This window comes from Mycteria americana, chromosome 2 (assembly GCF_035582795.1).
Source record: "Mycteria americana isolate JAX WOST 10 ecotype Jacksonville Zoo and Gardens chromosome 2, USCA_MyAme_1.0, whole genome shotgun sequence".
Classification (NCBI taxonomy): domain Eukaryota; kingdom Metazoa; phylum Chordata; class Aves; order Ciconiiformes; family Ciconiidae; genus Mycteria; species Mycteria americana.
Window position 1 is genome coordinate 448320 of NC_134366.1, and position 21363 is coordinate 469682.

At 75.1% G+C, this 21363-nt stretch overlaps 1 protein-coding gene across 2 annotated transcripts; it reads right to left on the reverse strand.

Annotated features, from left to right (window-relative positions):
* Positions 1-6: 6 nt before the first annotated feature.
* On the reverse strand, positions 7-21090 carry SLC4A2 (solute carrier family 4 member 2). 2 transcript variants are annotated; one of them, XM_075492089.1, is made up of 24 exons: positions 20834-21090; positions 19967-20041; positions 11912-12056; positions 8353-8524; positions 8019-8254; positions 7716-7828; positions 7336-7562; positions 6461-6597; positions 6078-6258; positions 5857-5992; positions 5525-5705; positions 5278-5392; positions 4966-5150; positions 4652-4865; positions 4324-4545; positions 3994-4142; positions 3575-3769; positions 3273-3506; positions 3049-3138; positions 2516-2682; positions 1970-2223; positions 1465-1634; positions 1005-1178; positions 7-855 (listed from the first exon to the last, which is right to left on the reverse strand). In XM_075492089.1, exons 3-24 carry the CDS (start codon positions 11969-11971, stop codon positions 775-777), a joined length of 3693 nt encoding a protein of 1230 aa, XP_075348204.1. In that variant the 5' UTR covers positions 11972-12056; positions 19967-20041; positions 20834-21090; the 3' UTR covers positions 7-774. The 2 variants fall into 2 exon arrangements, with proteins under 2 accessions (XP_075348204.1, XP_075348203.1); XM_075492088.1 differs by having other exon boundaries at positions 7716-7840.
* Between the last annotated feature and the right edge of the window lie 273 nt (positions 21091-21363).

The following is a 21363-nucleotide window of genomic DNA, read 5'->3' on the forward strand; positions in this document are numbered from 1 at the left end:
AGTGTGCAAAGTCCATTCTGTTTATTGGTACAAGGCAGGGGCCGGCCCACAGCCCCTGCCCGGCCTGGGCCTGGCACAAGGCGGCCCCCGCGCCCCCACCCCGGCAGCCCAGGGCGCAGCCCCCCGGCTGGCCGCCCTGCGGGGGGACGGGCGGGTGCCCTTGGCCCAGCACTTGGCCCTGGCAGCGCGCGGTGCCCGGGGTGCTGCTGCCTGCAGCCCTGCCCTCGCGCAGCCGCGGCACGGGCAGGGCTGCACGGGGCTCACCCCACCCCAGCGCCTCCGGCCTCAGCCGCCTCGGCAGCCGCAGCCTGGCATGCTCGTTATAAAGCTGTTTATTGCCATTTAAATTACTCTGTTAAATAAAACACTGTGGGATTTAGGAAACGCCTGATTGTCTGGTGGGAGCCCAGGGCCTGGCTGGCGGCTGCGGAGGGGCTGGGGCAGGGCCAGGACCTGCAGCTCTGCTGGGGGGCGACCGGGGGAGCGGGGGGGGGGGGGCTTTGCCCCATGGCGTGGTCAGGACGTGCCCGAGGGGGACCGAAGGCACGGCCCTGTACTGCGTGGGAGGGGTGCGGGGGTTCCCCGGTGGGGCGAGGTTGTGGGCCAGCGTCTCTTTGGCAGGTGTCCCCCCGAAGGCACGGGGAGCGTGGGGTGCCCGTCCCCGGCTGGGCACGGCTGCGCGGCCGCTGCCCCCGTCCCCACGCAGGGCGGCAGCACGGGGGCCTGGCCATCCCCGGCCCCGTGGCCGCAGGCGGCTTGCTGGCTAGCGCGTGGTCACACCGGCATCGGCATTTCGTTGTACTCGTCCACGCCTTCCCGCTCGTCGAAGATGGGCTCAGCTTCGTCCGCGTCCAGCTGCGGGGAGATGGTGGCTGAGCGGGCAGCAAGGGGCTCCCCCTCCCTCACCGCCCACCTCCATGGGCCCAGCCATCAGCGCCCCCGGCCACGAGCACCCACGGGGACGAGGGACACGGCCGACCACGGGACACGGAGCGGGGACTTACACACTTCATCTCACGGTCGGTGAAGATGCGGCTCAGCAGGCACATGCGGAGTGGCACCGTGAGGATGAGGATGAAGGGGAAGGCCAGGGAGGCCACTGTGGACATGACGGCCCAGAGCACGGCCAGACACGCCAGCTGCAGCCCAGTGAAGAGGTGCATGCGCAGCGTGCGCACCTGCGCGGGGACGGGCGTCAGTGCTGGGGGCACACGCGCGCTGGACCCCTGCGTCCCCCTCCCACCGCAGGCACGGCCTGCCCCAGCGGCACCCCCCTCCCAGGGCACGGCTCCCCACAGCCCTGCCGGGGTCTGGCCTCCCCCGAGGAACCGCCCTGTCCCCCCCGAGCCCCCTAAACGAGGCTGTGCCAGAGCCCGTCCCACAGACGCCCTGGTGCCCCAAGCCCAAGGGTGCCCTAGGCTGGCTGCCGAGGTGGGCGGACGAGGGTCCCACCCCCCCCCCCACCTTTTTGACATAGGTGACGTCGGGGTGGTGCTTGGGGGGCATCAACAGCAGCTGCAGGCGCTCGTAGAACTGGATGCCGTTGAGGGAGGTGACGCCCATGTAGAGGAAGATCCCGAAGAGCACGGCCAGCGGGATCTGCCGCAGCAGGTCCCCGATAACGATGGACAGGCCTGGGCCAGAGCGGGGTCAGCCACGGTGCCTGGGGAGGGGGTGCCCAGGGCCCCGGCTGGGGCCAGGGCTCACAACAGCCCCACAACAGCCCCACTCCTCCCTGCCCGGCCCCCCCCCTCCCCCAGTGCCTGGGGAGGGTCCTGCGTCACTGGTGTCCATGTGGGACCGGATGACAACGCCAGTTTGGCTAGGGCTTGGGGCACCCTAAGCTCTTGTGGGCCGGGCCCCCCTCCCCATGCACCCCCACAGCTCCCCAGGGCTGCCCAGCCCCCCACGGCCATGCAGGACAGAGCAGGGCTGGCGGGGGACACAGAGCGGGCAGGGCTGGACCTACCAACGAGCACGGCCACCAGCAGCCCAGTGACCCGCTGCTCCTTCACCTCCTGGATCTTGGGCTTGTCCCCAGGCGCCACAGCCTTGCTCATGACGGTGAGGGCGTTGGCGTGCGTGACGGAGCGCACGGTGGCCGCGGCGAGCCATGGCAGCCCAAACAGCGCGAAGAAGCCACCCATTGCCACGATGAGCAGGAGGTCAAGGTGGAACCCAGAGCCCTTCTGCAGCATCCGCTCCTTCTTGCTGATGATCAGCCTGGGCACAAGGGCACACGGTCGGCATGGCTCGACAGGGCTTGGCACGGCACGGCACTGCAAAGCTTCGCATGGCACAGTACGGCACCGCGCAGCTTGGCACAGCTCAGCATGACACGGCACGGCTTGGCACAGCACGGCACAGCTCAGCATTGCACGGCACAGTACAGCACAGCTTGACACAGCGCGGCACGGCTTGGCACAGCTCAGCGTGGCACACCCTGCCCCACTCGTGCCCCGCTCATGCCCCGCGCGGCCCTGCTGGGCCCCCAGCCCTGCCCCGCTGCGCTCACGTGGTGATCTGCGTCTCCATGAAGATGAGGATGAAGACGAGGATGGCGGGGAGGCCGCTGGCCACCATCATCCAGACAGGGAAGTCACTCTTCTCACCCAGGGGGTTGATCACCCAGCCCCGCTTGTCCTGGGCCGTCACCGAGAACCCGCTGGGCACGCTCAGCTTCTGTGGGGAGGGGGCGAGAAACGCTGGGGTGGGGGCACTGGCTCTGCCCCCCGGCGCGCAGCTCCTCCAGAGCGAGGGGTGCCACAGGGAGTGGGGCGAGCCACGGAGGCCCCAGGACCCACCGCAACTGGACTCAAAGGGCTCCCGGCAAAGCCGGGAGAGGAAAGATGAGATGCCAGGAGCCGGAGGCGGCCAAGCGCCGTGGCAGCCGTGGTGGGGACAGACAGTGCCACACATGCTGGGGGCAGCTGACCTGCAGCCGGGACGATGGCAAGCGAGCGGGACCAGGGCCGGGCAGTGCCAGGGCCCTGCAGGAGGGTGCGGGGCGGGGGGCTCCTGCCCGAGGGGGGCTGTTTGGGTGCTGACCTGCGTGTAGGTGTCCTGGATGCTGTAGTCCACCAGCACCATCACCAGGATGGCAATGGGCACCCCAAAGTCCCCGATGAGCCGCCGGATCTGGGGGAAGAGCAGCGTCAGCCCGGCCCCAGCCCCACCGCCCGCCCCCCCCAGCTCAGCCCTGCCCCCCAAAGCTGGGCTCACCCCAGGGCCCCACGCAGCGCCCACGCCGCCGTCCCGCCTGCCCCACGCACCCGTCCGGGGAAGAACCGGCTGTTCTTGAACTTGCGCAGGAAGAAGGCGATGAAGAAGGTGCCGGCCATGAGCACCAGCGAGAGCAGCGCCGTGTTGGGCTGCCCCGTCACCTTGGCTGCGGCGCGGCCGGCCGTGCCGTTGGCCAGGGCCGCGCTGGTGTTCCTCCACTCCTCTGCCTCCGCGCCCGTGCCATTCGCCCGCAGGCAGCCGTGCAGGGGGTGCTCCTGGAAGATCTGCGGCAGCACGAGGCTCAGGCCGGTCCTGCCCCGCGGACCCCCCAGCCCCAGCCCCGCCAGCTCACCTTGGCCAGCTTGGAGAAGGTCTCGTAGATGAAGATGAGGGAGATGAGGAAGGCAAAGATCTCCTGGGTGAAGCGGGAGACGAAGCGCACCAGGAAGCTGCCCTCGAAGGCCACCATGACCAGCACGATGAGGATGAGCCAGAAGCCGATCCAGACGCGCCCCACCAGGTACTCCAGCTCGTTGGACGTGCAGAACTGCCGATGCCACATAGACAGACAGGCAGAGGGACAGGCGGGTGTCAGCAGGAGGGACGGCCGCAGGGCTGGGGCAGAGCCCCGGGCAGTGGGGCAGAGCCCCGGGCAGTGGGGCAGGGAGGGTCCTCGCAGGAGCAGTGGGGCCAGGGGGGATGTCTGCCCCACAGCACCCGGGAATGTCCCCCCACCCTGCTCCTGCCCAGGGAGGCTCGCCCTGCTCTCACCGTGAAGAAAGCCTCCTCAAAGACGAGCAGGGGCCCCGAGAAGCCGATGACGAGCAGGGGCTGGGCACCCAGCAGGCAGAAAAGCACGCCCTGCAGCGACGTGGAGATGATCAGCTCAGACACCCCGATCAGGTCCTGCGTCTTCTCCCCTGCGGGCAGGACAGGCTCAGGCACAGCCGGTGGGACGGGGGCCTTCGTCCCCGGCGTCACAGCCGATGGCAGCTCCCACCCGCTCCCTCCTGCAGCGCACGCACGGGGCAGCACACAGCACCCGCACCTGCAGTGCCCCGCTCCAGCCCGCCCCGGCAGCGCCGTGCCCCCGGCACTCACCCAGCAGCCCTCCAAAGGTGATGGCCGGTGACAGCGCGGCGAAGTAGATGAAGATGACGGCCGCAATGCACTGGGGGTTCAGCGCATCCCTGAAGTCGCTCAAGTACTTGGGGTACCGCCGCCGCACGTCCCGGATCAATCCCCCAAAGGGCCGGCCTGTGCGCCGCAGAGGGTCATCCTCCTCCTCGCCCTCGCCCTCCACCACCTTCAGCTTTAGCAGCGCTGCACCCGGCGGACAGACAGGTGGACGGACAGTGAGACCCTGCCAGCCGGGTGCCCCCACCCAGACCCTGCCCCAATCCCGCCCCACTCCCGGCCCCGCCGGCACCTTTCTCCTCGGGGGACTTGGGCTCCAGCAGCAGCCGCCGCTCCTGCTCCTCCCTCTTCTTCAGCATCTCGCGCTGGAAGTGGGCGACGCTGCGCAGCAGCTCCTCACCCTGCACCTCGGAGGGCGGCAGCACCACGCTGCAGTCCAGGAACTCGTTGATGGCATTGAGGAGGTCGTGGCGGTCGTCGGCCAGGTACGCGGCCTCGTGGAATTGCTGGCAGGGAGACAGCGGGGTCAGAGCGCCCGTCCGGGGACACCGCGGGGCCCCGAGCCCGGCCGTGGGGGCACGGCCCTGGCAGGGACGCAGTGCTCACCTTGTCGGACATGAGGGTGGAGATGGAGCGTCCGATCTCGTGGTAGTCCATGTGGGTGCTGCTGGGCCCCAGCAGCACGAAGAGGAACCGCACGGGGACGGGCACCTCCAGCACCGAGTCCAGCTCCACCGCCTCCTGCAGCCGCACGAAGGCCATGGTGGGCTGGTCCAGGAACTCCACGCAGCCTGGGGGGCACAGGGGTCACTGCGGGGCTCGCTGGGTCACCATGGGGTGCAGAAGGTCACCGCAGGAGCCTGGCATGCAGTCCTCGACCCTCCCCACCCTGCCCACCCCTCCGCCACCTCTCCGTACCCACAAGCACCACCGTGGCCTCGGCGTTGTCCGGGATCTTCTCCAGCAGCTTCAGCTCGTGCTTGGACTTGGAGCGAGTGATGCCGGCCGGGGGCGTGGGGGTGAGGACCTCCCTCTGCGGGGACAGAGCGCGCAGCAAGGCTGGGGTCAGGGCTCCTCCCGAGGATGAGGAGCCGCAGCAGGCTGGGAGGAAGGCACGGGCAGAGGGCTGGGGACGGTGCGGCACGGCCGCGGGAGCCAGGCTCACCTCCCGCTCCACGTCGACCCGCGTGTCGTGCTCCACGGCATGGCCGGCGATGAGGGGCTCGGTGACAGCTGGCTCGCTGCCCTCGGCCACGTGATTGGTGCTGTGGTGGTGCGCGAGCAGGGAGCCCAGGCTGCCGGCCGAGATGTTTCGGGGGAAGAAGTCCTTCTCGTCGCTCGGGTGGCTGCGGGACAAAGCCAGGGCTGTCCGTGGTGGCCCGACGGGAGAGCGGCCGGCAGCCTGGCACAGCCATCCCTGCCGTCACGCTGCACACTGGTGGCCCCGGGGACAGCGCTGTCCCCGTGGCTGCGGGGAGCGGAGGGGAGCACGCTCACCTGTGCTTGAGCAGCAGCGCCCGCAGCACGTTGGCGCGGTCCTCGGCCCGGATCTGGTCGGTGATGACCATCTGCTCCACCACCTGGTGAGCCACCCCCGGCAGCGTCTTCTGGTCCAGGTCGAGGAGCACAGCCCCTGGGCGAGGGAGGGGGGGCTGAGGGGAGCAGGGCCGGGGACCCCTCCCTGTGCGGGACCCGTGGGGCCGGCCCTGCCTCCCTACCGTGGGACAGGGTCTTGCGCAGCTCCAGGAGGCTGCGGAAGGACAGGGAGGCCACGTGCGGCTTGCCCCAGCGGTCCGTCTCCTCCTCCACGTCCTCCTCAAACTTGATCCAGCGCGCCGTCTCCTTCCACTGCAGCTCCTGGTTCTTGTCCACCACCAGCTCGTTCAGCTCCACGAACACCTGCCCGCACGGCCAGGTCAGCGCCGAGACGGCGGGGACCCCCCCACGGCGACGGGGCCGTGCGCAGGCAGCCCCCCTCTGCAGTGCCCCGGGCGAGACGCGCTTGCCCAGCCGCTCCCCCGGTCCCGTGCCGTGCCCCGGCTCCTCCGCTGCGCCGGGACCCCCAGCCCTGCCCGCCCCCCTGGGCGCCCGGACCCCACACCTCGTGGGGCTGCCGGTCCTGCTTGCGGGGCCGCGTGCTGGGCTCCTTGTGGTCCTTGCTGATGTGGACCACCTGCGCCTTGGCGCTCTTCCGGACAAGGTGCCGGCGCACCCCCGGCACGTCCTCGAAGCGGTGACCTGCCGGAGATGGGGAGGACAGCGATGGCAGCAGGTGGGCAACCTGCAGAGCTCACAGCCCTGCCCCCACGAGCCCCGGCACCAGGCAGCCCAGGGGAGCCGGGGGCTGGCAGCCCGCCCGGGGCAGCTCGGAGCAGAGGGACCTGAGCTGGGGCCGGGCAAGGACCATCACAGCCCCACGGTGCGTGAGTGCGGCCGGACGGCACTCGGCATGGTGAGGGGTGACGAGGTCTGTGTGCCGGCGAGTGCTACGGCACCGGGAGGTTGCCCGTTGGCTGCTTCTCTGGAGCCAGGGCTGGCGGTGACGAGCAGGAGCTGAAGTGGCTCCTCACACCGGGGCCACCATTACCCCCCGTGCCAAGGGCTGCGCATGCCCGTCGGCACACGGGGTCTCTGCAGGCAGCGCTCCCTGGGGAGCTCCGAGGCAGAAGCGTCACCCGCCGCCCTGGGAGTCCCCAGGCTGCAAATCGCCGGGGGCTGGCGAGCACCCAGGGGAGGCACCACCGGCACCACCGCCTCCAGCTCCAGCCGCCCCAGGCGCCGGCTCCTGGCTGCACTCCACGTCCCCGGTGCCCCGGGAGAGGTTCCCCTGCGGCCATACTCGGCGCCTGGAGCGGGGCCAGAGCCTGCGCCCAGCCTGGCTCTGCTGCAGCCGCGGGGTGACCCGGCACTGCCGGCTCCTACTGTGCCGATGCGCTGCCAGCGCGGCCCCTGGGGCGCAGGGTGCCCCTCACTCACTTTTCATGTAGTCCAGGTCGGCCGAGGCCAGCGTCTGGGCCTCCGACTCATCTGTCGGCATCTTCTGGTACCGGGCCTGCTCCACGCCCGTCATGCTGCCGATCCGCCGCCGCTCGTGCAGGTTGTAGCTCCGGTGCCCCGGCTGCGACTTGGGAACAGGGCGACCGGGGGAGCCAGCCTCGGCAGCGGCCGCTCCCTCCGCCGAACCTCCCTCCTCCTCATCAGGGCTGCGAGGCAGGCGCCCGCCTCAGAGCTGAGCCCCCGCTCTGCCCCCCGGCCCTGCCGTGGGGCAGCCGGAGGGGCTGCCTGCCCCCGAGAGCCCCAGCCCCGTCCAAGCCCTGGGTGAGCCCCAGCGCTGTCCGGCCCCGGCCCCTGCTCACCTGCCTGCCTGGGCTTCCCTGGGGGACGCGGACCCACGGGGCTCCGGGGGGGAGCCGGGCAGCGCCGCGGGGGCCGCCGGCTCCTCTGCCCGGCGGTCGGTCACCTCGTCCTCCTGCAGGAAGAACTGAGACAGGGCATGGGAGGAACCGGCTGCCGTGGAGCCGTGTCCCTTGGCCACAGGTGCCACCGGCTCCGGCTCCTCGCCAGCTCCCAGCGCCCCGGCCGTGCCCAGCCACCCGCCCCAAGAGCCCCCAGAGCGGGGGGGGCACAGCGTGGCCGCCCGCACCCAGCCCTGCCCTCACCTGCACCGCCTCGGGCAGGCCGGGCTGCAGGAGCTCCTCCGCTGACCGCTCCGTCTCCGTGTCGCACGCCTCGTCCTCATCCTCTTCGGCCTCCTCGATGGTGGGGGTCTCGCCAGGGACCGAGGCGCGGCGGTGCTTCTTCTTGCCCTTTTTCGGCACTCCCTTCTTGCGGCGGGTGTCGGTGGGCAGGTGCGTGGAGAGCGGGTGGTGGATGTGGTGGGACGACTGGCGGTGGTCTGCGGAGGACAGGGCGGGGTTGGTGCCCTGCCTGCCTGCCGCCTGCCTGCTGCCTGCCTGCTGCTTGCCTGTCCGCTGCCCCCCGGGCCCCACTCACACTCAAAGTCCTCCTCGCCGTAGCTGCGCCCGGCCTCCTCCGCGTTGCGGGGGTGTGCATCGCACAGGATCTCCTCGAAGCGCTCCACGCCCAGCGCCTTGTTCAGGTCCTTCTCCTCCTCCTCCTCCTCCCCGAACGCGGGCGAGCTGGCGCCCAGCGCTTCCTGCTCGGGCTGCGGGCCGGCAGCGGGGCTGAGCGGGCGCTGGGCACTGCCGGCACCGCCGCCAGCTCCCAGCGCGCCCCGGTCACGCAGCCCCACGCGGTGGGCGCCCTGGATGGATGGTGCCTCTCCGGGATCCCCAGAGGCCCTGCACCCAAGGGACGCGCCCCCCCGTGCACCGTGGGCCGTGCACCCCGGCCGCGCCCCTGGGCTGGGCGCCCACCGCGCCGTTTGCGCCCAGCGCACCCCGCGCCCCCCAGCCTCAGCGCTGCGCTCCAGCGCCGCGCTCTCCCCGCAGGTACCCCGGCACCCCGCTGCCCTGTCCCCAGCGCGGCCCGACCCGGCATCCCCAGCCCGCGCCCTGGTGCCGCGCTCTCCCCATGTACCCCCAGTGTCCCCAGCGCCCTGCTCCCCCGCGCAGCCCTGGCCCGACATCCCCGGTGCCGTGCCCCCCCCCCCGCACGTGCCCCGGCACCCCGGTACCGTGCTCCCCGGTCAGCCCGGACCCAGCACCCCCAGCGCCGTGCCCCCGCCACGCACCCCAGGCCCTGCGCCCGCGGTGCCCCCGGTGCCCCCCGTGCCGGGCCCCCGTCCCCGCGCCGCCGGGTGCTGCTGGCGCGCCCCAGCTGTGGGTGCCAGCCGGGGTGCGCGGGGCGGGCTCCTGGGCTGGGGGGGCGAGGGGGCTGCGAGCGCGGGGGTGCGGGGCTGCGGGGGGCGCAGGGGGGCACGGGGGTGCGGGGCCGGGGGCGCGGGGCGGCGGGGGGTGCGGGATGCGGGCGGGGGTGCAGGGGGTGCGGGATGCGGGGTGGCGGGGCGGGGGGCGCGGGGGGGGGCGCGGGGGGCGCGTCCCGCCCGGCCGGTCCTACCTGAGTCATGGCGGAGCCGCGCTCCCGCCGCAGCTCCCGCAGCGCTTTATCGGGGCGGCGCGGCCCGGCCCGGCCGGGGACGGGGCCGGGGACGGGGCCGGGGGCGGGGGGGCGGGGGGCGGCGGCTCCTTCCCCGGCCTCGCCAAATATTGACGGAGCCGCCCCGCGCCCGCCTCAAGGTGACAGCGGCCCGCAGAGGGCACGGGCTGCGCCCGCAGCATCGGGCTGCGCCGGCCCCCCCCCCCCCCCCCCGGCCGGGCTCCGGCCCCCCGGGATGCTCCGACCGCCGGCAGCGTCCCGATCCCCCGCCCCCGCACCGACCCCCCCGGCAATGCACCGACACCCCCCCCCCCCCCCCGGCAAGGCACCGATCTCCTCCGGTAACGCCGCCGGTAACGCGCGACCCCGCCGGCAGCGCACGGCCCCCGCCGGGCCGCAGAGCCCCCGCACCGACCCCCCCCTCCGCTGGCGCACGGGCCCCGGGAACGCAGCGGGGGGACCCCGGCCCCGGTGCGCGTTGCCCCCCCCCCTGCTGCACGGGTCGGGTCGGGTCGGGTCGGGTCGGGCTGCGCCGCCACCCCCCGGTAACGCACGGCTTCTCCCCCGGTAACGTGCTCCCCCCGGCCAGGCAGGAGCTTCCCCCCCCCTCCCCCCGGCCCCCGCTGCCGACACCCCCGGCCCTCCCGCCACGGCCCCCCCAGAGCTGCCCGCAGCGCTCAGCTGGGGGGGGACGGTCCCTGCCCTGCCCCGGCCACCCCCCATAGCCCGCGGGGATGGGGCAGGTCCCAGAGCCCCCCCAGGTGGGGGGACGTGGGGTTGGGGGCACCCGGAGGGGAGGGACAGGGAGGACGGTGCCCCCCAGATGTGGCAGGGCGTGGGGGGGGGGGGGGGGGGGGGCACCCCGGGCACCTTCCCCTGCCAGGGTGGCAAGTGCCGGGCCCTGCCCGCCGGGACACCCCCGGGCACTGGCGGTGGGGGCTGCCAGCCTCCCTGGGGACAGCCCGGCACCCTGAGTCGGTGCCCCATGGCACGCGCCCGGCCAGGGCTATGCCACAGCCCCCCCACCCACGCCCCAGCCCGGCACATCCCGGTCCAGATGTCGTGTCCTTGGGCAGAGCCGTGGTCCCCTGGCCCCCGTCCCCACCACGCGGTGACCCCAAAGCCCCCAGGCCCTGCCCGGGGTGGGGTACTGCAGCAGGGGTGACAGGGAACAGGCAGACCCGTGCCGTCCCATCACACCCACCACCCACGGCATCGAGGCCCCCCACATGACGACGGCAGCATCAGGCCACGTCCTCTGCCCGCATCCCCCCGGCTCCTGCCACATCCTCTCCGCCGGCCCGTGATGCCCTTCCGACACCCCGCAGCCCTCCCAGATGCTCCCGCCACAGCCCAGTGCCCGCAGCGCTGCACCCCACAAACCCGTCCTCCAGCCCCGGCAGCGCCCCGGCCGCTCCCACGGCACCTGGCAAGGCAGCCCCCTGGCAGCCCCCAAACCTCCATGCCCCGACCCCTCCGCACCCCGGTGCCCCGACCCCAGGATCCCGCCAGCCCCAAAATGACCTTGGACTCCCCATCTGCTGCCCACGCCGCAGCCATGCCGCGCATCCCCGCCTCCCCCGTGGCCCGGCTCCTCTGGCCCCCGGTGACCGCACCGTGACCCCGCCCGCGGTGACGCCCAGGACCCCCTCACTGAACCCGCCTGGCACGCCCGGCCCGGCGTCACCGAGTGCCTGCATCCCCACGTGTGCCACAGCCCGGGGGGCCGTGCCAGGGGTCAGTGGGGCTGAGCTGCTCCCGAGCCGGCACCCCGTCCCAGGGCAATGCCCCGCGTCCCTGCATGCCCGGCACGCTCCCTCGCCCGCGGGACAGGGGTCCCGTGCTCCCTCGCCCGCGGGACGGGGGTCCCGTGCTCCCTCGCCCGGGCCCAGCTTCGGCCCTGGCACAGGTGGGGACGGGTGCCCCCGGCCGGGTGCTGGGGGGGACGAGGGACCTGTCAGCCCCGCAGCCCGGGCAAGGCCATGGCTTACCCGGGAGCCCAGGAGGAAATCCATGGGTGGTGGAGACACAGGGAAGGGGCCGCAGGTCCCATCCCCGGTCACGTGTGCGGCGATGGCGGCTCGCCCAACGGCACCAGGCAGTCGCGCGGCACGATGCAAAGGGTTAATCATTAACTGCTCCCCGGCAGCCCCGCGAACCCACACGGCAGTTGTGCGGCACTGGCACCGCTGGCACCGCGCACGGCTGAGGCAGGCGAGCGGCACCGGCAGAGCCGGCGGCCCCGGCCCAACGCGCCCCGGCAGCACCTGCCTCGAGGGCACCCACCGCCCCGGCGCGGCTGGCTCAGCCTGCCCCAGGCTGGCCGCTGCGGGGCACAGCCCTGCCCCGCGGCCACGCAACGGGGCACCAGCCCACGGCGCAGCGCGGCGGGAGGGCTGTGCCGCGGCACCCCTCACCCGGCCAGGCGGCGGCAGGGGGTGCGGCCCCGCCATCCCCCCGGCAGCCGTGGGGCCGTGCCCGCCGCAGCACTTACGCTCTGGAAGGCGGAGGAGACGATGTGGTGGATCTCGGAGGACACCTGGGAGTGGGCCATGGCGCTGGCGCGGCGCCCCGGGATGGCCGGCTTAGCCCTTCTCCTTCTCACGGGGGCTCAGGGGACCGTGTAGGGGCAGCATAACCTGGGGACAGAGAGGGGTGCTCAGGTGCGCGGCCGGTGCTCCCACGGGCCGCGGCGATGCCCCGAGGGGCCGCGTGGCTGCTGGCTGTCCCCTTCCCCCAGGCACCGGGTGCCACCACCGCCTCCGGGGCAGAGCCGCAGGCAGGGGGTCGGGGTCTGCCCCTCCTCAGCTGCCCGGGGACCGGGGTGGGGGCAGGCGCGGGCAGGGCTGGCCCCGGAGCTGGCTGCGGGCTGGTTTGTCTTGGCCGCCGGTGGGAGCGGGAGAGCAGGGGCCAAGACAAACGCCGGGAGGGGAGCGGAGCCGGGGCAGCGGGACGGGACCCAGCCCCCCCGGCAGGACCCTGGGCACGCACCCAGCCCTGCGGTGCGCAGGCAGGGAGCCAGACCCCGGGGGGCACCAGCAGTGACTGCCCCCCCCAGACAGACACCCGGTGACTGACCCCCCCCCCCCAGCACCCCCATCCCGGCCCCCCACACCTGCCCACCGGCCATCTTCGCCCCACACTTGCCCCTCGGCAGCTCCCCGGGCACCAGGCTGACCCCTCCGGCACCGGTGTGCCGGGTTTATTGCCGTGGGAGATGGCCCCACGTGACGGCTGGGACCAAGGAGGGTGGTGACGGATGACTGCGTCTCACATGGGTGGCTCACCGTCACCATCCTCGTCACCATCACCGGCACCCCTCCCGCCATGCCGTCCCCCATGGGCAACCTGGCTTGCAAGCACAGTGGCCCCGGCCAGGCTCGAGGAGCCGCGGCCTCGGTGTCCACCGAGGCCGCGGCTCCTCGAGCCTGGCCTCGGCACTGGATCGTGCCTTCTCCTCGGTTTGGCGCTACCCAGCTCCGGCTGCTCCCTAATCCCCGCTCCCCATGCGGGGCCGGAGCCAGCACATCCACATTCCAGCCGAGCGAGCGCAGATTAGCCGGCCTGCCACGCTGCTCTCCCGGGGCGCCCGCCAAGCCGCAGCCAGCAGCTGAAACTCCCCCCGCTACTCGGGATGGGGACCCCCCAACCCGTGCACCCCATAAGTGCCGTGCCCGAGGGGGGCTGCCTGCAGCCCCTCGCTGTGGCAGGGGTAGCAGGGAGCCGATCCGGCACAGCTCCAGTCTCACCAGCGGACCTGCCCGACCCAGCAGGGCTGGAACTGGGAGGGGGGAATGCGCCGGCACCTCTGTTCCCCCCCCCCCCAGATGGAGCCAGGACCCCCAAACTGCCTTTGCTGGGTGACTCGAGAGTGGTGCCGAGGGATCCCCTCCTGGCACGGGGCACCCAGCACCCCATGCTCTTGGGGTCCCCTGCGGCTGTGTCCCCCCAGCCCCAAGGACTGGTACCAGCAAGAGGGGAGCAGGGGCTCCTCGGTGCCAGCGAGAGCGGCTGCCGGGAGCGGGGGGCTCCGGGGCACGGGGCAGAGCCCACGGGGAGGGTCAGCGGCGTCGAGCGACCAGCCAGGCACAGCCAGCGCCTTCGCGCCGTCCCAGCTGCACCGCGGGGGTCCCGCCGGCATCACGCCCGGGCCGAGCTCCCCGCAGGACGGTGGCCCCATCCCACCCATCCCGGGGAGGCGGCGCTGGGCCACCACGGCCGGCAGGTGCCAGGGCTCCGGCGCAGGAAGGCACTCGCCGCTCCCAGCCCTAAGCAGCTTTTTGGGTTTAATCCCGTTGGCAGCTCGCAGGGATTAGAGCCCCAGGAACACACTTGGGATTGTTCTCGGGGAACGCTGAGCTGGGAAGCGGCCCTGCGCCGCGCTCCCACCGGCTCTCAGAGCGGGGGAGCCAGGTGCCGGCCCCAGCACCGCCTGCGGGCAGCCGGCTGCCTGCCCCTTGCCTGAAACTGGGGGGCTCCCGGCACCCTGCCCCACCGGCCCCTTGCCCCAGGCTTTGGCGGTGCCACCACGGGGACCTGGCAGGACAGTGGAGGGCGGGCGGGCGAGCTCGGGGTGCCGGGCCCAGCCGTGCAGGGGACACGCGGCGCCTGGGAGCCCGTGGCCTGACCCTGCTGGAAAGGGTGACGGGCACCCGGGGGGGGACACTTCTGCTTTCCGTGGTGGCGGCTGAGTCACCCGGCAGGCACGGCTAGGCAGCCGGCCAGGAACGGCTCAGCAGCTCGTGCCAGCCCCCCAGAGAGGAGCCCACGAGCCAGCCCGTGCCGGGAGCTCCCACGGCTGCCCTGGGCACCGCGCTGGGTCGGCACCCGCCTGCCCTGTGGCCGGCCCTGCTTCCCAGGGACCTGCTGCACCCCGGCATGGGGGGACAGACAGCGGGGGGACGGGTCCGCTGACCCCACTGCAGCCCTGCTGGTGTCGGCGCTCCGCGCTGCGCCGCTGACCCACGTGGCTCCGGGCATCGGCACGGCTGCGGTGCCACCGCCTCGCCCCGCTCCGGGCCCGGCCACGGGGCAGGAGGGTCGGGGCCGCGTGCTCCGGCTGCGCCGCGCGGGGCCAGGCCGGCAGGTGGGCCGGGGCGGCAGCAGCGCCCGTGGCAGCGCCAGCCCCACCGCGCCTCGCTGCGCCCCGCGTGCGGCCTCCCCGGGCCGGCAGCGCAGCACAATGGCCCCTTGTGCGAGGGAACGGGCCGCTCCGATAAGCAGGGCAGGTCCGCAGATAGGGCCGCAGGCTGCCAACGCCGCGCTGCGCCGCTAATTACCGGCTGGCTCCGATCAGCGCCTGTGCGCGAGCCGGCTCGGCGGCTCCCGCCGGTGCCGGAGTTGCATTCCTGGGACCGGCCCCGGCCTGCCCGCCTGATCCGCTGAGGTGATTAGAGGGCCTGGCCCCGGCCCCGCGCCGTGGGGGCCGCCCCACAGGGCCCACGCGCCCCCAGCCCCTCTCCTGCCCCGGGCCCCGCCGCCAGCACCCACCGGCACCGCGCGGGCCTGGAGGGGAGGCCGGCCCGGTGGCGGGTTGAGCAAGGCGGGAAGTGAGGCAACGCGGCCGCCAGCCCTCCCGCGGCCGGGGCAGCCACATCCTGGGCCGCCCGTCCGCGCCGGGGCAGCCCGTCCGCAGCACGGACCCAAAACCGTGCGAAGCGGGACGGGACGGGGAGAAGGGGGGCCCTGCGGCAGCAGGGGCCAGCCAGAGCCCAGCCGCCCGCTCCGCCGTGCCCGTGCCGCTGGCAGCGCTTGTGCCTCCTCACACCGTGACACCCGGGCTGGGGACGGGCCAGCAGCGGCAACGGTGCTGGGAGCGGGTCCCCGACGCGAGATCAGCACGCGCACACACGTGCCGTGCACATTTGTGCCCACAACCGCGGGCAGGTAAGGCTGACAGTGACCACCATGCCGTGAACCAGGTCATGAACCAGAGCCACATCTGCAGCCCCGGCCCCCCCCGTGCACCGTCTGGCTGACACCATGGGGATGGAGAACACACCGCATCCCTCGCCGTCTTCCCGCTGGCAGCCATCCCCAGGAACTCCCTGTGCCCAATTTCCAGGCAAAATTGCGTCAGGGTGGGCCTGGTGCCGGGCAGGCTGTGCCCATCACACCGGGTGGACGTGCCCCGCGCTCCCCAGCCTGCCCCGTACGGCAAGGCTGCACTGCGGCCCCGCAAAGGGGGGAGCGAGAGGCCCCGGCCACGCGACCCCCCCCGCCCCGCAGCCCAGCCCAGGGGTGGTGATGGCTGCCCCGGGGGAGCTCTGTGCCCCCCAGGCCTGTCCCCCCATTCTCCCGCTGCCATCTCTACCCGCTGCGATGCTGCACCGGCTCCTCGACCAGGGCTGGGGACGCCAGCGCAGGACACCCTGCCCGGCCCCGGGGGCTCGCCAGAGCCTGTCCCGCTGCGGCGCAGGGTCCTGGAGCACCCAGAGGCGCGTGGCCACGGCGCTCAGCTGCCGTGGGGTGACACTCGCTGCCCGCAGCCCGGCAGGATGGGCTCCCCTCGCTGCCCGCCGCCATCAGGAGCATAGCCTGCAGGTGCTGCCCAGACACGGAGCCACAGCCAGCACCCGCCGCGGCTCCTCGGCCACAGCCGGCCCCCCAGGCCCGCGCCGCAGCTGCGGAGGGGAGCAGAGCCGCATCCCTGCGTGCCACGCAGGCCTGCTGCCTGCACAGACCCTCACCACGGCAGGGACTGCCCGGACCCCGGGCTCCTGCCGGGACGCTTCCTCGGGCACGGCCTGGTGCATGCCAGTGGGAGGGAGAGGGTGATCTGGCACAGCCACGCTCGCCCCGCTGCTCCTCGGGGAGCTCACGACCCAGATGCGGGAGCAACCCCGGCAGAGCCGCCCCGGCACCAGCACCAGCACCCGGTCCCCTGCGGGCAGCACCCCGAGGCAGAGCTGCGTCCGCACCCTGACGGTGCCCGGGCTCCGCCGCAGCGCCAGGCAGCTCTGGCACACACCGCCGGCACTCGTGGTGGCCGTGCGCCGGCCTCCCACCCGACGGGCAGGGCACCAGCCCCAGCTCCCCGCACCCCGAAACGGAGCGCAGCGCCGAGGGGGAGCCCGGTGACGTGCGCCAGCTCCGCTGCCCGGCCCCGAGGGCCCGAGGGCAGGAGACCACCCAGAGCCCCCAGCAGCCCCTCGCGTCCCGGGCGGCAGCCGCGCCAAGGGCCGCAGGCCGCCGAAGGCGGGGGGCTCACGGACAGGGGGTGCAGGCCCCCCCCCCCCCCCCCGCAGCCGGGGAGCCCCGGGGGGGTTCCGCGGGGTCCGCACGGCCCGGGCCGGCTGCTCCTGCTCCGCCGCTCCCTCCTGCCCAGCTCACCTGGCTGCGCCGGGAGACCCCCGGGAGACCCCGCCGCCCCCAGCGCCTCCCGGACGCCCCCGTGGGGGCCCGCACCCCCCCATCGCCGCAGCGGACACCGCGGGACGGAGCAGGGCCGGGCCCACGCCGCCCGCGGCACGGCTCCCGCCCCGGCAGAGGTTTCCTAGACACTGCAACTTTAGAAGCCGCCACCAAAAATATCCTCCCCCCCCACCCCCCCCCAGCACCCCCCGCCCCGCGACCTCGAAACCGCCGGATCCGGGAGATGAATCACAGCGCTGCGCGGTTCCGCGCCCACGCCCACGCCGGTGCCACCGCCACCGCCGCGCCCAGGGACCGGCAGGCGGGGTGGGCACGGCCGCGGGGAGCGGGGCTGCCCACGGACCCCGCCGGACGCGGCCCGGCGCTGTGCCCCCCCCCCCCCCCCCCGCCACCCCCCGCTCGGCCCGGCCCCGGAGGGGCCGGCACCCCCGGAGGCTCCTGCGCCCCGGCCGGCGGCCCCCGCTGCTGCCCCCGGCCCAGCCCCGGGGAGGGGCGGGCACGGCTGCCTCCCCCCGCGCCCGCCGCCCCGGTGCCACCCCGGACGTGCACCGGCGCTGCCCCCCGCCTGCTCCCCGGCGGCGGCCGGGGGGGGGGGGGGGGGGGTCCCGACCGCGGGCAGGGGCCGGGCGCAGCCCCCCCGCCGCCCCCCCCCCCCCGCCGGCACCCGCGGCAGGGCCGGGGGCCGCACGCCCACCCGCCGCGGCTGCCCGGAGCCCCGGGAGGCGAGAGCCCGGCCGTGCCGCTGCCCGTGCCCCGCCGGCCCGGCGCGGGCGGGCGGCTCTGCCCCAACTCACCCCATCGCCCGCCGACCCGGCCAGGCTGCGGCTCCCGCCGCGCTCCCGCTCCGCCTTCCTGTGGAGGCTGCCGGGCGCCTGCCCCGCCGGCGGGGCCCCCCCCCCCCCCCCTCCACGCCCCGGGACGGGGACCGGGGCCGGGGCCGGGGCCGGGACCTGCCCCGGCGGGAGGCGAAGCGGGGCCCTCGGCGCGGCCGGGCCCTCGGCGCGGCCGGGCCCTCGGCCAGCGCGGCCCCCCCCCGGCTCCCGCCCCCGCGGGCCGAGCCCCTGCCCGCCGCCGGGCCGGAGCAGGGCCGGGGCAGCAGGCGGCCGCGCTCTCCCCGCCGCACCGCGGGCCGCCGAGCGGCAGCGGCCGCTTTACACGGGCGCGGGAGGAAAAAAATGGGCAGCGGCAGCGGCAGCGGCAAGAGCCTTTGTTTCGGCAAGCCTGCACCGGGCCGCCGCATCCGAACAGAGCGGCGGTGCCAAGCCCCAGAACGGCTCCTCGGGCAGCCCCACCTCTGCGCCGCGGCTCCCGCCGGGCACGGGGCAGCCAGCGGCGAGCACCGGCAGCCGGGAACGGGCGAGTGCCCGCGGAGCTAGCCGGCCCGGCGGAGACACGGGGGGGGGGGGGGACGACGGACACCCGGGGGGGACGCGGCCCCACAGCCCCAGGAGCGCGGGCAGGAACAGGCGCCGGGGGCTTCGCCTGCGCGGGCACGGGGCTCGGGATCCTGCGAGGGGACGGGCACCGGGACACGCCGGGCGAGGGTCTGTGGGGCGGGCAGACATGGGGCAGAGAGCGAGGGGGAGCTGGTGACGGCCCGAGCCCCCCCCGCCGGCCTCGGCGCCCCTGGCAAGCCCCAGCGCGGCGTCCTCAGGCAGGCGGCCCGGGCCTTGCGGCCGCCCGGTCCCCTCTAATGACAGGGCTGCGCTTATGGGGGCCGCGCCAGGGACCGCGGCCAGACCCCCCCACCCCGCAACTGGGCACGGGGACCGGCCAGGCGGCGGCTCCCACGGCCCCCTCCCTTCCGCAGGCCAGGCCAGGATCCCCGGGCAAGGGGTCACCGCCGCGGTGGCTGGGCCACCCCCCGTCCCGTCCCCGGGGCGTTGCAGGGGACAGGGGCGGCAGGAGCGTCCCCCAGCTCCTCCGTCCCCTGCAACGTCCCTGCCCGCCCCGGGGAGCCCCAAGCCCACCCCGTGACACTCTCGCTGCTCTCGCTGCAGCGGCGCAGAGCAAAGCAGGGCAGCGAGAGGCTGCACGGCCGCAGGACGTCCCTCACCGGTGCAGAGACCCCCGAGAGCCGGCCCCGCCATGCGCCTTCACCTACAGACACCGACAGCGGCATCCCTCGGGGGGGCACGCGTGGCCGGGCGGGACCCCGCACCTGCCAGGGACAGGCGGGGGGCAGCGGGCAGCGAGGCAGGAGGCAGCCGGAATCCTCCCACCGCGGCGCGGGGCAGCACCCAGGGGCTGGGGAGCAGCGAGGGGGCGCGGGGCAGAGCCCACCCGGCGCAGCCCCTGCCTGGGCTCGGGGCCAGCCCTGCCCGTGGCTCCCGGGAGGAGGCCAGGCCCCGCGGGGGCCGGGGCGGAAGGGCTGCCCGTGGGGAGGCGCAGGCACCGGTGCCAGGAGGGTTGTTAGGGCGATCAAATCCCACGCTCGTGGCAGCCGCTTGAAGCGGTGCAGCGACCCCGAAGGGCACGACAGCGGGGCTGGGCGGCCGCCACCGGCCTCAGGGCTGATCCCCCGGCGGGACCCTGCAGCCCGTTCCCAGAGCCGCTGAGGGCTGGGGACCTCCACCGAGCCCCGACACAATTCCCCCCCCGGAGCGATCCCGTCTCCTGACACCACATCGGAGATCGGGGGTGCCTCCGGCAGCAGAGGCGTGGGGCAGCCCTGTCCGTCCCTGGGGACCGGCTCTGCCCACGTCCCTGCCTGCACCAAGCGGCTCAGGGGCAGCCATAGGCGCCGTGTCCCCCGGGACCTGCTGCCCCCCTGCCCTGGGGACCCGACTCAGGGCAGCACGGTCCCCGCTCCGGGGCCGTGGGAGCCCACGCCAGCACGTGAGTGGGAGAGCAGCGGGGCTGGACACGTGCCTGACGTTGCTCAACCCCTAGCAGCGTTTCGCAAGTGGACAGCGCAGCTCGCCACCCGGCACGGCACATGGTGGCTCCTGGCAAGCGCCACGCTGGGTGGGCGCGAAGCCCTCGGCAGCAGCTCTGTGCCACGAGGCAGGGCCACCCATAGGGACGCACCGGGACAGGGCAGAGCCGCAGGATGCTCCCTCCGCTCGGCCCTCCTGCCCCTCGCCCCACGTGCCGGCGGGTGCGGGATGGCTGCGGCCGGCCAGCCAACAGGGCCGCACACACTGGGGCCGCTCCCCGGCCCCGCGTTTCTCACCTGCCGAGGGTCGCTGTCAGGCTCAGGAGCCGGGAGGGAAGGGCATGGAGCTGCCTCGCGTCGCTCCGGTACCCGCTGGAAAATAAAAAGACACCCAGGGCTGAAGCACGGCAGCGGTGCGATCCCAGCTCTCCCAGCTCCCGCGGTGTCCTGGGGCAACCGCCGCCCCGAAAGCCGTGTTCGGCGCGGGAACGCTGCCAGGGCCACGCAGGAACACCCTCGTGCACGGCCCCGGCCCCGGCCCCGGCAGCGCAGCCGGCGGAGGCAGCGGGGTGGCGGGAAGGGGCCGAGGTGCGACGCCCCGGCCGGCAGAGCCGCGGGAGCCGGGTGCGGGTTGGCAGGAGGGGGTCCGGGGGGTCCGGGGGGTCCGGGGGGGGGATGCCAGCAGGCGGGGGTGCCGCTTCCTCCCCAGCCGAGGGAGCCGGGGGACCCAGGAGCGTGTGCTGGGTGGCAGGGAGCCCTGCGGCCCCCGCCCGGGACCCCCGGGCTCCCCCATCCCACGGCCGGGCCCAGCCGGGGGATCCCGGAGGCAGCAGCGGGGGGAAGCGGGGCCGCGGCCGGGCCGGGACCCGGTGCCCCGCGAGGAGCCGCCGGGCCGGTGCAGCGCCCCGGGGTCTGGTCCTGGGCTGGGGCTCCCGCGGCGGGTCGGGTCGGGACGGGATGGGTCGGGAGGGGACGGGAGGGGAGGGGAAGGAAGCGGCGGGAGCGGCGTGCGGGGCACGGCGGGGAGGGAGCGAGGGACGGGGACGGCGCCGGCGGGGCACGGGCGGGACCGGCCGGGCGGGCAGCACCGGGACCGGACCGGCCCCGCCGCCTCCGGCGGGCGCCAGCGCGGCTCCGTCTCCCGCTCCCAGCCCCGCCGCTTACCGGAGAGTCCCGCCGTGCCGGGCGGGTCTGCGCGGCCCCGCGGGGCGGAGCGGGAGCGGCAGCGGGAGCGCGCCGGGGCGGGGCGGGGCGGCACCGGGCGGGTCCGCAGCGGTCCCGGCACCATCCCCGGCGGGCGCGGTCGCCGTCCCCCCGAGGGCCCCGCAGGGGACCCCGCCGCGGCCGGGCCCGGTGCCGGGGTGGCCCGGGGCGGGGCGGGGGGACCCGGGGATCGAACCCGGACCCGCGGCGGGCGGGGGGGCGGGAAGGTGAGGCTGGGGGCGTGGCCGGTGCCGGGAGGTGTGGTGGCGGGTGCCGGGGGCGTGGCCAAGCGCGGGGGCTGCCGGGAGGAGTGGCGGGAGGCGTGCCCGGTGCGGGGGCTGCCGGGAGGTGTGGCGTTGGGGGCGTGGTTTGTGCGGGGGCTGCCGGGAGGTGTGGTGTTGGGGGCGTGGTTTGTGCGGGGGCTGCCGGGAGGTGTGGCGTTGGGGGGCGTGCCCGGCGCGGGGGCTGCCGGGAGGAGTGGCGGCGGCGGC

Coding starts and splice junctions, on each gene's coding strand:
- SLC4A2 (XM_075492088.1), bottom strand. CDS start 11,971: ATGGCCCACTCCCAGGTGTCCTCCGAGATCCACCACATCGTCTCCTCC. Junction 5,706..5,856: donor GCGCTGCTGCTCAAGCACAG/GTGAGCGTGCTC, acceptor TTTGTCCCGCAG/CCACCCGAGCGACGAGAAGG. Junction 5,151..5,277: donor GGCCACGGTGGTGCTTGTGG/GTACGGAGAGGT, acceptor TGTGCCCCCCAG/GCTGCGTGGAGTTCCTGGAC.